Below are 13,110 nucleotides of genomic sequence, written 5' to 3'. Positions count from 1 at the left end.
TGAGGAAGAATTCAGAGTCCATTATGACCAACTTTCACATTGTCATCCCTGCTCTTTTAGTTCTCATTTTTTATTTTTAACATTTCATCACTGAATGTTGATGTTGCAGATGTGCAAGCTTTTATTTTTTGATCATTATTTTTTAGAATTGTTTTTGTTTTTGGGCTTTGTGTTTGCAATGAAGGAGCCATGTTGAATTTTTGCGCTCCAATGTCCGTATATATTTTACTTGAGTGCTCACATGAGCTTAAAATTTTAATCAATTTTCTAAAGCCAGATAAATTCTGGATTTTCATAGTTGTCATGGTGAATTTTTTTGCTGATGATAGTTTGATATCAGTTGAGTCCAGCTTTTTTTTAGCTGACAGCGAAAGCTTAAAAAGATTTAGAGGGTCTAATACATGCATTTATAACATCCTGACTTGATTACTGCTTCTCTTTATATGTAGGCTGAGCCACTCGCACATCCAGCACCTGCAGCAGGTTCAACATGTGACTCCTTGTCTCCCAACAGGTCTAAAAAGAGGGACCATTTTACCCTTGTGCTGCTCTCTGACTGGCTTACTGTTTGCCCCAGGATCGAATTCAAGATTTAACTGTTTGCCTTTTCTCTTCATGTTTCGGCCTCACCTTATCTGAGTGAAGTGGAAGTGGTGCCGGTCTATCGGCCACATGCAGCAGCACTGTGCAGAGCAACTGGTTGTTATTTTCTCCTCCATCTTCACAAAGTCTCTCCAGCTTCACAGGGTCCCTCGTCTTTGAAAAGAATCTGTCATCGTGCCTAGGACAAAAACACCAAAATCTCAAAATGACTTTCCACATGTCGCTCTCACTTCTCTCACTATGAAAACTTTCAAGGGAATTATAAAAGCTGGGGTGTGGGATGCAACTCAGAACAGCTTAGACCAGCTCCAGTTCCCCTACAGAGCAGGTAGAGATGTATACATTCAAAATGCATACCAGGACTTGACATGGTGTTCCTCTGGGATGTGTCCTTTCACCACTTTTATTTATTTTAAAGGCAAATGAGTGCCAGAGCAAAATGAAGGCGGACATACTGTCAGGTTTGCCAACGATTCAGTGACTGTATCCCAACCAGGACACCGGCCTTGTGGTGAGTGATTATTGATTGGTCTGAGAGCTCATCTTTGACTATGAATGTTTGAAAACTAAAGAAAAGATCACTGAATCTATAAAGAAGCTTTCACCAGTTTCTCCTGTTTTATTCTTGGCCAAGCTGTTGAAGTTGTACAGCAGTACAATGATTTTTCTGACTGGCTGATCGGTTCAGCTTCACCTTTCAGCAGCAGCAGCACAGGTGACAGGAATCAGCCTGGAGGAGGCAACACACACTCAAACACACACACACACAAACACATGCACTGACACTCCACAGGAGAATGAAGAATACACACTATGTCAGAGGCGGGAATTCTAACTTAGTGGATAACTTCACTCATGGTGCATACGTGAACCCCAGCTGGGAACAGTATACAACAGGCAACGACCAAACACAGCTGAACACTCTGCCCAAGGGGATGATGGGGAACTCTGCCCACACATCCCCCGGCTGTGGGCGGAGCTTAAATCAGCTGACTCTTTACAGACTTGAACTAACACCAGTGGATCATCTCTATCAAATAATGGAGTTAAAACGACACTTTAGGAGTAAAAATCAACTCTCAAATGTTCAACACTCCAGTTTTTGATGTGTACAACAGCTGTTTTGAGAAGTGATGTAAAATCATTCTCCCTCTATGTGCTACTGTGTAGTCAGTGGCTGTGGAAAAAAGTATAAGAGTATTGTACTCAAATAAAAGTACAGTTACTGTAGTAAAAAAACTCACTTAAGTAGGAGTAAAAAAAAATTTTAAAAGTACAAATACTCTGTAGCTACTTTCCACCCCTGCTTGTGATGGACTATCTCTGCCATTGGCTTTTTATTCCCCAAGCTCCCCCATACCTCATTACGCTCTCTCCCGACCCCATAGCAGTGTTGTCCCACTCACATTTGTAAAAGTGCCACCCAGCTCTGCTCACCCCTGCTGCTCTCTATTTAGTCTTTTTGACAAAACAGAACTCCATAAAGTATGTTTACTAAACAATAAACCGCCTTTTTGGTTTCATAGATAAGTTTCCCAGAATGAGGGAGAAAAGCTGTTTAAAGAGGCTGTATGAGTACCTTGTGGTCTGAATTATTCTGTGAAAATCATCCTTTAGATTTATTACTTTGTGAATATGCCGTATGGAGTACAGGTATTACTGAACAGAGTCATCTGGGAGCAGCGGAGGTAGTCTGAGCCGAGCAGTGTTATTTTTGTTATTGTTGTGATTGAGAGCCCCCTGGTGGTGGAACTTAAAGCGGACTGCAGCTTTAAAAACCTCACATATTCAATCAGGCTCTCTCAGACACCTGTTCAGTGAGTCATGGCATAATTTGATTAAATGTTCTGTTTAGTCATCAGTGTTGATGTTTCGCCGCCATCAGCAGGAATAATTACATTCTGATTGGTTTACTGTGTATTCACATGCTGAGTGTTAGTCAGGTTTACTCATGAGTGTCCTACAGTATGTGTCCATATGCTTTCTACTGTTATTTATCCTTTTTTTGCAGATTCTTGTTCCTGGTTAATACAGTGAAAAATGATTGCAGAAGTTATGAAACTGAAAACAAATCAATATTTCACATGCAACTGTTCTCTTGTACCCTCTTTATCTTCTTTATTTTTATTTGTTTAGATTTGTGACCTAAGTTATCTCAAGACATTTATAAAAGGGCTCTTTGTCATCCAGATCCAGACAAAAGCATCCACTGAGGTCCTATCCTGTCCTTTTCAGGGATTTGTCAAAAGTTCAGAAGGACAGAAATAGGCACATTGATGGATTTCAGTTTTATGGTATTCTTCCAGTTTAAAACAAACAACGTTGCATTCTTCATATAAATGGTTTAAGTTAGAGAGGAAAGGTAATTAATGGTGTTCAATAAAAGTAAAAGAAACAAAGTGAGTTATTCATCTTTCGCCTTACGGATAAACTAGTTTAAGAATAAGCTCCTAATAGGAAATACTTTTCAGCTTATTACACTAAGCTTTGAAAAATAAGTCCAAATCTCTACCAGAATGGCATTTTTTTTGTTATTCTTAAAGATAATAATCAATTGTAGTAGAATAAGTAAAAATTATGACCTTTTTGATGAGTGTCGAGAGCAGTGGTTCCAGTCTTGGTCCAGTGCAGACGTCTAAGGAAGAGAAATATACGGGTGGTGAGTTTTAACATCTGCAAGAGTCAAACCACACACACAGAATAATGAACGATGGTTGTTTGTGGGGCCAAAGGCTGGGCCTGCCTGTGGTGACTAAAATTACTGTCATTTTGAGTGTTCTCATTGATAAAATCCTAACAGGATAAGCTTACACAAACTTGTTCTTAACAACAACAAAAAAAGCTTTGTATAAACTTCCCGCTGAGCTCTTTGGTACCCTTCCTTAGGGGGCCCGGAAATCAGGTAGGTACAATCTATTTAGTCCATTTCAAACATCTTTATTAATCCCTCTGGGGTGCTTGGTTTGGAGCAGCTTGTACAGAAAAACATAGATCAGCAAAGTGATGTACAAACAGCAGCAAGCTCAAAATAAAACAGGACCAAAAAAAAAGAAAATTAATAAATGAAAGACAAGTATGACACAAGAAATCTTCTGTTGAGAAGAACATCAGTGAAATATGCACACCTGAGATCATCAGGCCTCAGCTTATTCAAGGAGCTTTCCCTCTCTCTCTCTCTCTCTCTCTCCTCTCTCCCTCCACCACCTGGTTTGGTTTGTTTGAACTAATCCATACACTGCATCCATAACAGATCCTGCAGGCTTACATAAATATGATTATTTTCACTTTAATTTGTAAGAAATTGACTTCTTTTAAAACTTTTTCCTTGTATGAATCCCTTCTTTGTCATCTACTCTGAGCCAGCTCCTGACAAATGGGGGCTCGTCCGGGATGCTCGAGACTAAAATTTCTGCCAACCAACTCTTGCACAGTGAATTAATCATGGAGAGTAGAAGCTGGTTTTACAAACAGATGGAAAGTATAAATCAGGGGTTTAATAGTCCTGAGGGGAATAAATGCCATCCTCGGGTTAAAGATGGCTTATAATAGCAGTCAACTAATTTCCTGGGTTTTTAAAATTTTCAATATCAAAAAAGAAACACAAAAGACACAATTTTAAAATTGTGTCTAATTTGTCTTTTAGTCCTTTTTAAAGAAATACTTGAAGAACATGTGACCCAATGGGAAAGGTAAGCATTTCAGAATAAATGCCCTTGTGTTAAATAAAAGCCTACGAGGCCATCTACTGAGTTTGAGAGAATAAAACTAGTCCTATTTGAATCAAAATAATGTTAAAAAAAATAGTTATATTTGCTACTTAAAACAAACAGGTTAATAAAACAATAGAAACTTTATTGTTCCATAAACTCATGTGCCTTTCTATCTGATTATTCATTTATTATCAAATCATTCATTCTTTATTTTTACATACAGTTATAAGCAGACAGCAAATCTTTCCACCAAACAGAACAATCATGAATTAAATATTTGACTTTAAATATTTTTGTACTAATGATGACATAGTTTATTAATTCTTCAGAATATTTACCATTAAGATTATTTCTAATTCACTGTATACGTTAAATGGGGATGGCATTACTCTGTAAAAACACAGTGGACAGCTATGTAAGCTTTGTTTTGACTTGAAGGCTTTTATTTTGAAATGTTTACCTTTCCCATTGGGTCGCACGTTTTCCTGTTCTTCAAGTCTTTCTTTATAACAAGAAAACAAAAACCAGAATTACCATAAATAAAAAATAGAACTATTTTTTTATTTCTGTTTTTTAGTTTTCCATGATTGGTGACTGAAATGGAAAACAAAAAGGGAAACACCCCTTTTTGAAAAAAAAATAAAATAAAATAAAAAATAAAACAAAAAACATAAACCTGGAATAGCAAGGGTTTCTCTAGATTTTTTTAGGATCATTCCTATCAGAAGATGAAACTGCCTGAAAGTACACTGACTATCTGATAACAAATCTATTGAATTTTATTCATTATTAAAATAAAAAGTAAAATAAATGCTTAGAAGTTTCGCTCAACTTTTCAAGCAAAAAAAATCCAAATAAGAGTTATATTAGAAATGATTAAGCACCCATGGGCCCAACCAGAGATATTATTCTATTACAGGGGCTGCAGTTAATTCCATAATGCATTTTGCAATCATGCACACAGGCAGCCTACTCTAAGAGAGTGGCAGCCTGTTGAGCTCACTGAAGGAAAGACTTCTCTGTGCACCAATGAAAAAGAAAGGAACAGAAATTTAAAGATGAAGTTTCCCATTAGTTTAATTAAAGTCTCCTGAATGTTTAACTATCTCTTTGTGTTCATCCCCTTCTGTAACTAAGGAGGAAACCACATGTGGAACTATATGGTGTTATTTTGGCACCAGAGCAGCTATGCTTAAGGGGAGGTCTGCTTCTGAAAATATAATAATGGGCTAATCCCCTCGCATGCGTAATGAGAGCTTGTGCCAAGAGCAGGGCTCAAAACCAAACCGCCATCTGTCTGACAGACGCACTTTGTTCTGCGGAGAGCACAGAGACGCATCCATTTTTACGCACAGCACGACCGCGGATTTACTTCAGAGTCAGAGCAGCTCTGTGTGACAGCCTGAGGCTTTAACAGAGCTGGGAGACATTTTGAACTCCCTGAAAGATTTTAAGATAGTTTTCCGGGCGTGTACAGGTAATTTGTTTCTCATTATCCCCGCGCGTAAAAGCTGTTTTGGTGATCTGAAGGGTCTGATTGCTCTCTGATTTTTGAGCTGAAACATCGAGATGGAAAACTTTACAGCATCCCCAGAAATGAACCAGACTTTGGGGACGTGGACGGACTACAGCATCCAGTACAAGGTGATCAGCAGTTTGCTACTTTTTGTAATTTGCGCGTTAGGAATCGTTGGAAACGTCATGGTGATCTTGGTTGTTCTTACCACCAAGCACATGAGGACTCCAACAAACTGCTACCTGGTGAGTTTGGCTGTAGCGGACCTCATGGTGCTCACAGCGGCTGGGTTACCCACGATCACAGACAGCATCTTCGGTTCTTGGGTGTTCGGACACTATGGGTGCCTCTGCATCACCTACTTCCAGTATCTGGGGATCAACGCGTCCTCGTGCTCCATAACCGCCTTCACCATAGAGAGATACATCGCCATCTGCCATCCCATTAAAGCTCAGTTTCTGTGCACGCTCTCCAGAGCTAAAAAGATCATCCTGTTCGTCTGGGCTTTCACTTCTCTGTACTGCGTGATGTGGTTCTACCTGTCTGACATCCAGGAGCTCGTGTACGACAACATCACCATCATCACGTGCGGCTACAGAGTCTCCAGGAAGTTTTATTTGCCCATTTACTTCTTTGACTTCGGCGTCTTCTTCGTGGTGCCGCTGCTGCTCTCCGCCGTGCTCTATGGACTCATCGCCAGGATCCTCTTCCTCAATCCGCTGCCCTCAGACCCCAAAGACAAGAAGAAGAACGGACAGAACGACCACGCCGTGGAGAAGAAGAGCAGCTGCAAGAACTCCAGGCACTCCAGCTCCACGGCCACCTCACGCAGACAGGTGGGTAGAAAGACATTATAAACTTTACTGTCAACAGGAACATCAGTTAGTCTTCAAAACGTGGCTTCTTTCAAACATAAGGCCCAAAATTGTAGATTTAATCCATAAGAAATATATTAATAATATTGATATTGACCGGAAGTGAGATAAGATAAGGGGCTATAATTGATTCCTTTAGTTTCATGTCCTTTGTTTTACTCAACCACAGTTCTGAGACCTTTAGCCATACAGAAAAATAATCCCAAAACACTTTCAATTTGAAAATGGTGCCAATATTTCTGAATAAATCTCCCTAAATACCCTAGACATCAAAAACTGCAGCCAAGGAATGCTGCACATCCATGCATTATTACTTATATTTTGTGGTAATACAGTGTTACATAAAAGTCTTATATAAAAGTGTTAAAACATCATTTGATCATCTGCAAACACTGAAATCACACATTTAATTGGCTCTGTCCCAAATTTTTTGATACCTGTTACTGGCATCAAATTCAAAATGGGCATATAATTGTCTTCAACATCTGTATGTTATCTTTGGCTTGGTTTCAGTGTTTTGTGAATCATAATATTCAGCAGTGATTTACATATTACAAAATGTCTCAACTTTTTTGGAAATGGGACTCTCAATACAGCTTTGAAAAGCTTTGAAAATGAATTACTTTGATGACTATTGTCGCATGAACTTTGAAAGAAAATTATGAATGTAGAAAACTCAATTTAAACTGAAGAAACAGCTGATCACGTGAATTTGTATAAATATGATTATCAGTGAGAGAAGTCAATGACCAAACAGTATTACTGGGGCTGATGAGCATCTGTTGTCGTGCTCTCTATCACATATCACTTACACAAAAAACACAAACTCCTACAGTTGGGTGATCCTTTAAAATTTATCATCCAGAAAATATTGTCAGAGAAGCAAATAGTTGCTTTAATGTTTAAGAACAGACAGGCTTTTAGAGACGTTTCACACTGATTAGTAATGTACTGACTCTAGAAAATTTAGACTGATACTGATGCAGATGTTTAATCCTTTAGAGGCAGATACCTCAAATAATAGCAAGAAAATTCTCATTTTTTGGAACCTTACAAAGCATTTGGATTTGCCAGACTCCATCTCTTGAAAAGCTCAAATCCATAACATTAGTGCCGAACCAAACACTGTTCAGACAAATCAGTGTAATTTCAGGAGAATGAGGCGGTAGCTACAGGCAGGGTTTAGTTATACACAAAGTCGTTTGCAATGGCTGCCTCCAGTGTGGTGATTAGCTCCATATTTAGCTCCAGTATAGCACCAATTTTAACAAAAGTCTACCATGTTTCTAACCTTGCAAAGCAGATGGACACGCCCATTTCCTTGTTTTTCACTGGCAAATCTATCTTGTTAAGCTCCCATCTGAACTGTTTGGGCCCGGTTAGAAAGTGACAGGGCCAATCAGCAACGAGGGGCAGTACTTTCAGGCGCAGCAGAGTCGTAACGTAAACAGGTAAGAGCTGGTGCAGTTATGGAGGAAGAGATTAGCGTGGATGCTGCTAAAGTGCCAGTTTTATCAGAACTTGATGACATTTCTTTGTTAAAAGAAGAACAAAGAACAGCAGTGAGTTGTTTTCTTTTCAAAAACGACAAAAGTCGAGTTCTTACATTTCTATAGTCACCATGTTTCGTGTTATTCCTCAGTAGCTGCGCACGCGCAGCTTGCTAGTGGCTTCATCACGTGTTTTGTTGCTCTTATTGGCCCGTAGAGATGTGTTAGACAGAACGTTCACCCAATCATACTCCAAGGATTTTTCAAAGCCTCTGCCTTTTCTCAAACGTTTCCTATTGAAGCTTTCCCAGATGGATGTGTGAAACACATCCATCTGGCGTGTCAGGTTGCAATGTTTCTGCGTGACATAAAAATTAGACAACAATAAAAGCATTTCATGATCGGCAAGATGTTTTCACTCTTCTGCTGACCTTCTTCAGCATGGGTTTGTGATGGTTATGGGTGGGGTTTGCTGGCATACCCAATGGCTGCTGCCGTGGTAGCTGTTAGCTGTTAGCTCATATGTTGCAGTAGGAAAGTGGCAGCTTAATTGGAACCACAATTCTTCTTAAAACAGGAGAAAAAAGCTGCCCTGAAGCTTGTCTTTGACGTTTTTGCACATCTCCCAACTGGCTTTGACATCAGTACTATTCACGAGAAGCTCTGCCATTATGGCAGCGGCAGCTTATTGGGTCAAGAGTAGAGCATGCGTACAACATCATTTGGTCTTGCTGCACTAATTGGCCCATCATGAATGTGAAAGAGAGAACGTTCCTCCAATCACCTTCTGAGAATTTTTTGAAAAGCTCTGTCCTTTCCAAAGGCTTTCTATGGGAGGTCCCAGATGAATGTGACAAATATCCATGCATGGATATTTGAAACAGTTGATCTGGTATGTTGTTAGTTTTTAAAAATCTTCTACTGAAATCCCCCCAAAAGAAAAACTGTCATAAAAATTCAAATAGTTTTTTTTTGTATCACATCTGCTGCATTACCCATATCTTTCAATTGATAATCCACTGGAGGGATTTTTAAAAATAATTTATTAGATTTTATCCAAAATGTTTTTAAAGTAATTTGTTGATCATGTCTCATAAAAGTGTGTATTAAATATGAAACAAGGGTTAAAGTCATGTTTTAGATAGCACCAATGTTTTCTATCACTTCTTGTGATGCAAGACTCCCACCATGCTGGCATTTTCTCTCCTATCAATTTATCCAAAAGGTCGTCTCTTTTACTTAGACGTAGAATCAGTAGTCAGCAGTCAGGTATGTCAGATGGCAGCATCAAAAATGATTAGACACAACAGTTTTACATCGATTCATGCCACATTATTTATCTTGCTGATACCGATGTAAAGCTATATCCTAAATTCTGACTGAAAGAAAATATATGAATTTAATAGAAGAAAAACATGAATGAATAATTATGTAATTAAAGATGAAACTGCACTCTTTTCTGTGACTAAAAAACAGTTTGAATTTCATCAGAATATGGAATAAGTTTATTTTGAGATGTCTTTTGTTCAGCCAGCAGATGAAGACTTCTGTATTTTGGTGAATAGTTAAGTAGTGACCTCTAGTGGTCATTTAAAGTATAACGAGCAATGGTGGAAGTAAAGGTTGGGAGTAAAAAGCACGAGAAAGTCCACGGGGGTCAAGTTAATGAAAAGATAAGCTGTGTTAAGTCACATAGGTGGCCAAAAATATTTTAATATACTTATTCTTTTCTTAAATGTGATAAAATAGTTTTTGCGAAAGAAAATTGAAAAAAAAAAAAAAAAAACCACTGACAATTTTGCGTCAACAAGACGGCCTAGTGGTTAGGGCTGGCCCCATAGCTTGGACATAGTTTTTGAAACAAGCTGACCCCCATTTTTTCTCCCTGGTTCCCTTCTCTATCTAGATGCCAAATGAAGTATTTACAGCCGTTAATTACTGAATTCAGGTGTATCAATTAAACTCATTGCAACAGGTGTATAAAATCAAATACCTAGCCGATACAAAATGGGTCGTTCTGAAGAGCTCAGTGATTTCAAGCGTTGTATTCTGATAGATGACAACTTTTCAATGAGATGGTTCGTGAAATTTCATCCCTGCCAACTGTTAGTGATAGTATTAGAAATAGGAAGCATTTAGGAACAACAGCAACTCAGCCTCAAGGAGTAAAAGTCGTCCACTCTGCTAAATCCATAGCTGAAGAGTTCTAAACTTCCACTGGCATTAACGTAAGCACAAAAACGATGCGGCAGGAGCTTCATGAATGAGTTTCCATGGCTGAGCAGCTGCATGTAAGCCTCACATCACCAAGTCCAATGCCAAGCGTCAGATGGAGTAGTGTAAAGCACACTGATACTGGACTATGGAGCAGTGGAAACGCTCTCTGTGGAGTGATGAATCGCATTTCTCTATTTGGCAGTCAGATGGGTGAGTCCTGGTTTGGCAAATGCCACTGAGCACCTTTGAGATGAACTGGAATGGAGGTTTCAAGCTAGGCTTTCTTGTCTAACATCAGTGTCTGACTTCATTCATGCTTTACCGTCTGGTTGCGTTGCAAATGTTTGCTCTGACCTGGGCATTTCTAGAAATTCTGACGGCATATCCTGGCTTGTCTGAAATTAAAAACAGTTTTAGATTTCAGTACTTGTGGAAAGTCTCAGTGGCATCCCCCTTAGTTTTCAGAACAAACATTTTGAAGCTGAACAGTGGAGAATAGTGAATATTAGAATTATATGTATAGAATAATGTAATTCCTGTCTTAAACTAACTTTTAATGGTCTAAAAAAAGGTCAGGAGGTGGAGCTGAGATAGGCCTTACTCTTTCTGGCAAGTAACTTCAAAGCAGCCAATCAAAAACTTAGCTGTCAAGAAATGAGTGTGCTATATGAAAATAAAGATTAAGAAATAAGCTATAGAGACCAAAACTGTCTTTGAATGTGGCTGTAAACATTTTCATTCTGATGTAAAAATGAGCATTATCATATGGAAACCTAATGGTGATTCATCGTTTTTTGGAGGCAGCCTCAAGTGGACACTCAAGGAACTACAGTTTTATTTTGCATGTTGGCATTGTCTTCAGTACTGTAATGAGAAAGTAGATTATTTATATGTAGCTCCATGTTTGTTTTATATTTTCACATTAACAGCTCAGCAGTATTGGCATTCCCACTGCACACTCTTTAGTTTGCACACCAGTCCTCATGTTTCCCCTCGCTGCCCTCTACAGGTGACAAAGATGCTGGCTGTTGTGGTGATCCTGTTCGCCGTGCTCTGGATGCCATACCGCACTTTAGTGGTGGTCAACTCCTTCCTGGACCAGGCCTACTTGGACAGTTGGTTCCTCCTCTTCTGTCGCATCTGCGTCTACCTCAACAGCGCCATCAACCCTGTCATCTACAACGCCATGTCGCAGAAGTTTCGCGCCGCTTTCCGCAAGATCTGCCGCTGCGGGAGGAAAGGATCGGAAAAACCCACGGCGTACAGCGTGGCACTCACGTACAGCGCCGTCAAAGACACGTCAATGGTGGAGAGCACCGATCACTTCACCACAGAGCTGGAGGAGCTCACGGTCACAGATGACCTGTTGTCTGAACAGAAGATGATGTTCCAGGATCAATGTGTGTACGGGAAGGTGGATTTCAGCGAAGCCTGAAGTTTTGTTTAAGGCTGCAGAGATGATACTGAGAGTCAATGGAGGATTAAAAATCTGAAAATATTGCTCAAAGAGGGAATATTGTGTCTCCAGTGCTCGCTGACATTTAAAGCCAGGTGGCTGAAGTGTCAGATGTAAACAAATGACAGCAGCTGATATGTAATCACAGTCTGAGGGGTGCAAGCTCTTTGTGGAGATGGATCTCTGTGATCGTAAAGCTCAAATATCGACAGAAAAGCTCTCCTAGCGGTGTCTTATCTTCGTCTTAAACCTATAATATAATGTGAATGAGTCACTAAAACATGAATGGTTTGAATGAATGCAGTCAGATGCAACAATCATCTGAGCAACAATCCAGATCAGCACAGAAACATTTCTCATTAATAATCCTGCAGTGCAGAACTTCTGTCTCCAGCCTCTAGCTGTGAGAATACTAATGTATGCTTGAGTTCAAGAGATTTGATTATAGATTGAATTTGAGGAGTGAACGTAGCCTCTTTGCTTCAAAAGTAAAGGCAGAGCAGAGGTGCCTTAAACCTGCAGATGTTGGATTGTGAAGAAATCCAGAAAAAATTCAACATGTTTTACTCCTCAGTTAAATTTTCATAAGGAGTTAACCATGGGATCATGTAGGGTCATATAAAAGATAAAGCAGAGTATACTTTCATGAATTAGTTCCCAACCAGGGGTCCTGCCCCTCTACCTAAGACTCACTGAAGCTCCTTTTAATGCTCATAGATCCTTGTGTATTCAAGGTCATATAATCATAACTGTCTACACAGACCATCTGCACTTCACATCACAGAGTCTGTTCTGTCCAGCCTAGCCCCACCTGGACAGCAGAAGTGACGTTACTCACTCAACGACGGTGACGTAAAGTACAGACAGAAGGTTATGTCCATTTTAGCGTGCATATAAAACATTGAGAATTAAGCCGTTACTGAACTGTGTAGAAGTAGGTCATCTGGTAAGATCTGCTTCTTGGTATTACTGTGGACTGTGCCGTGGTGGTTAGCACTGACAGCTCAGTAAGAAGGTTCCTGGTTCGATTCCCGATTGGAGGCCTATCAGAGTGGAGTGTACAAGTTCTCCCCATGCATGTGTGGGCTCTCTCCAGGTACTCCAGCTTCCCCTTACAGACCAGAAGCATGCTCAATTGATGAAATGATTACTGAATTACCCGCAGATGTGAGCAGAAATATTTTGTGCCCCTTTTTCTGTCAGCCCTGTTGTTGACTGCCGACTAGTCAAGGGTGTACCCGCC

At 39.7% G+C, this 13,110-nt stretch overlaps 1 protein-coding gene across 1 annotated transcript; it reads left to right on the top strand.

The window, feature by feature from the left end:
- Positions 1-5,879: 5,879 nt before the first annotated feature.
- On the top strand, positions 5,880-11,846 carry trhrb (thyrotropin-releasing hormone receptor b). The gene is made up of 2 exons (XM_041809746.1): positions 5,880-6,665; positions 11,421-11,846. The coding sequence occupies exons 1-2, from the start codon at positions 5,883-5,885 to the stop codon at positions 11,844-11,846; spliced, it is 1,209 nt and encodes a 402-aa protein (XP_041665680.1). The 5' UTR covers positions 5,880-5,882.
- The last annotated feature ends 1,264 nt before the right edge of the window (positions 11,847-13,110 follow it).

The sequence above is a fragment of the Cheilinus undulatus genome, linkage group 16 (assembly GCF_018320785.1).
Source record: "Cheilinus undulatus linkage group 16, ASM1832078v1, whole genome shotgun sequence".
In the NCBI taxonomy this organism is placed as follows: Eukaryota; Metazoa; Chordata; class Actinopteri; order Labriformes; family Labridae; genus Cheilinus; species Cheilinus undulatus.
The sequence above is the reverse complement of the archived record's forward strand: the minus strand, read 5'-3'. Positions and strand labels throughout refer to the sequence as shown.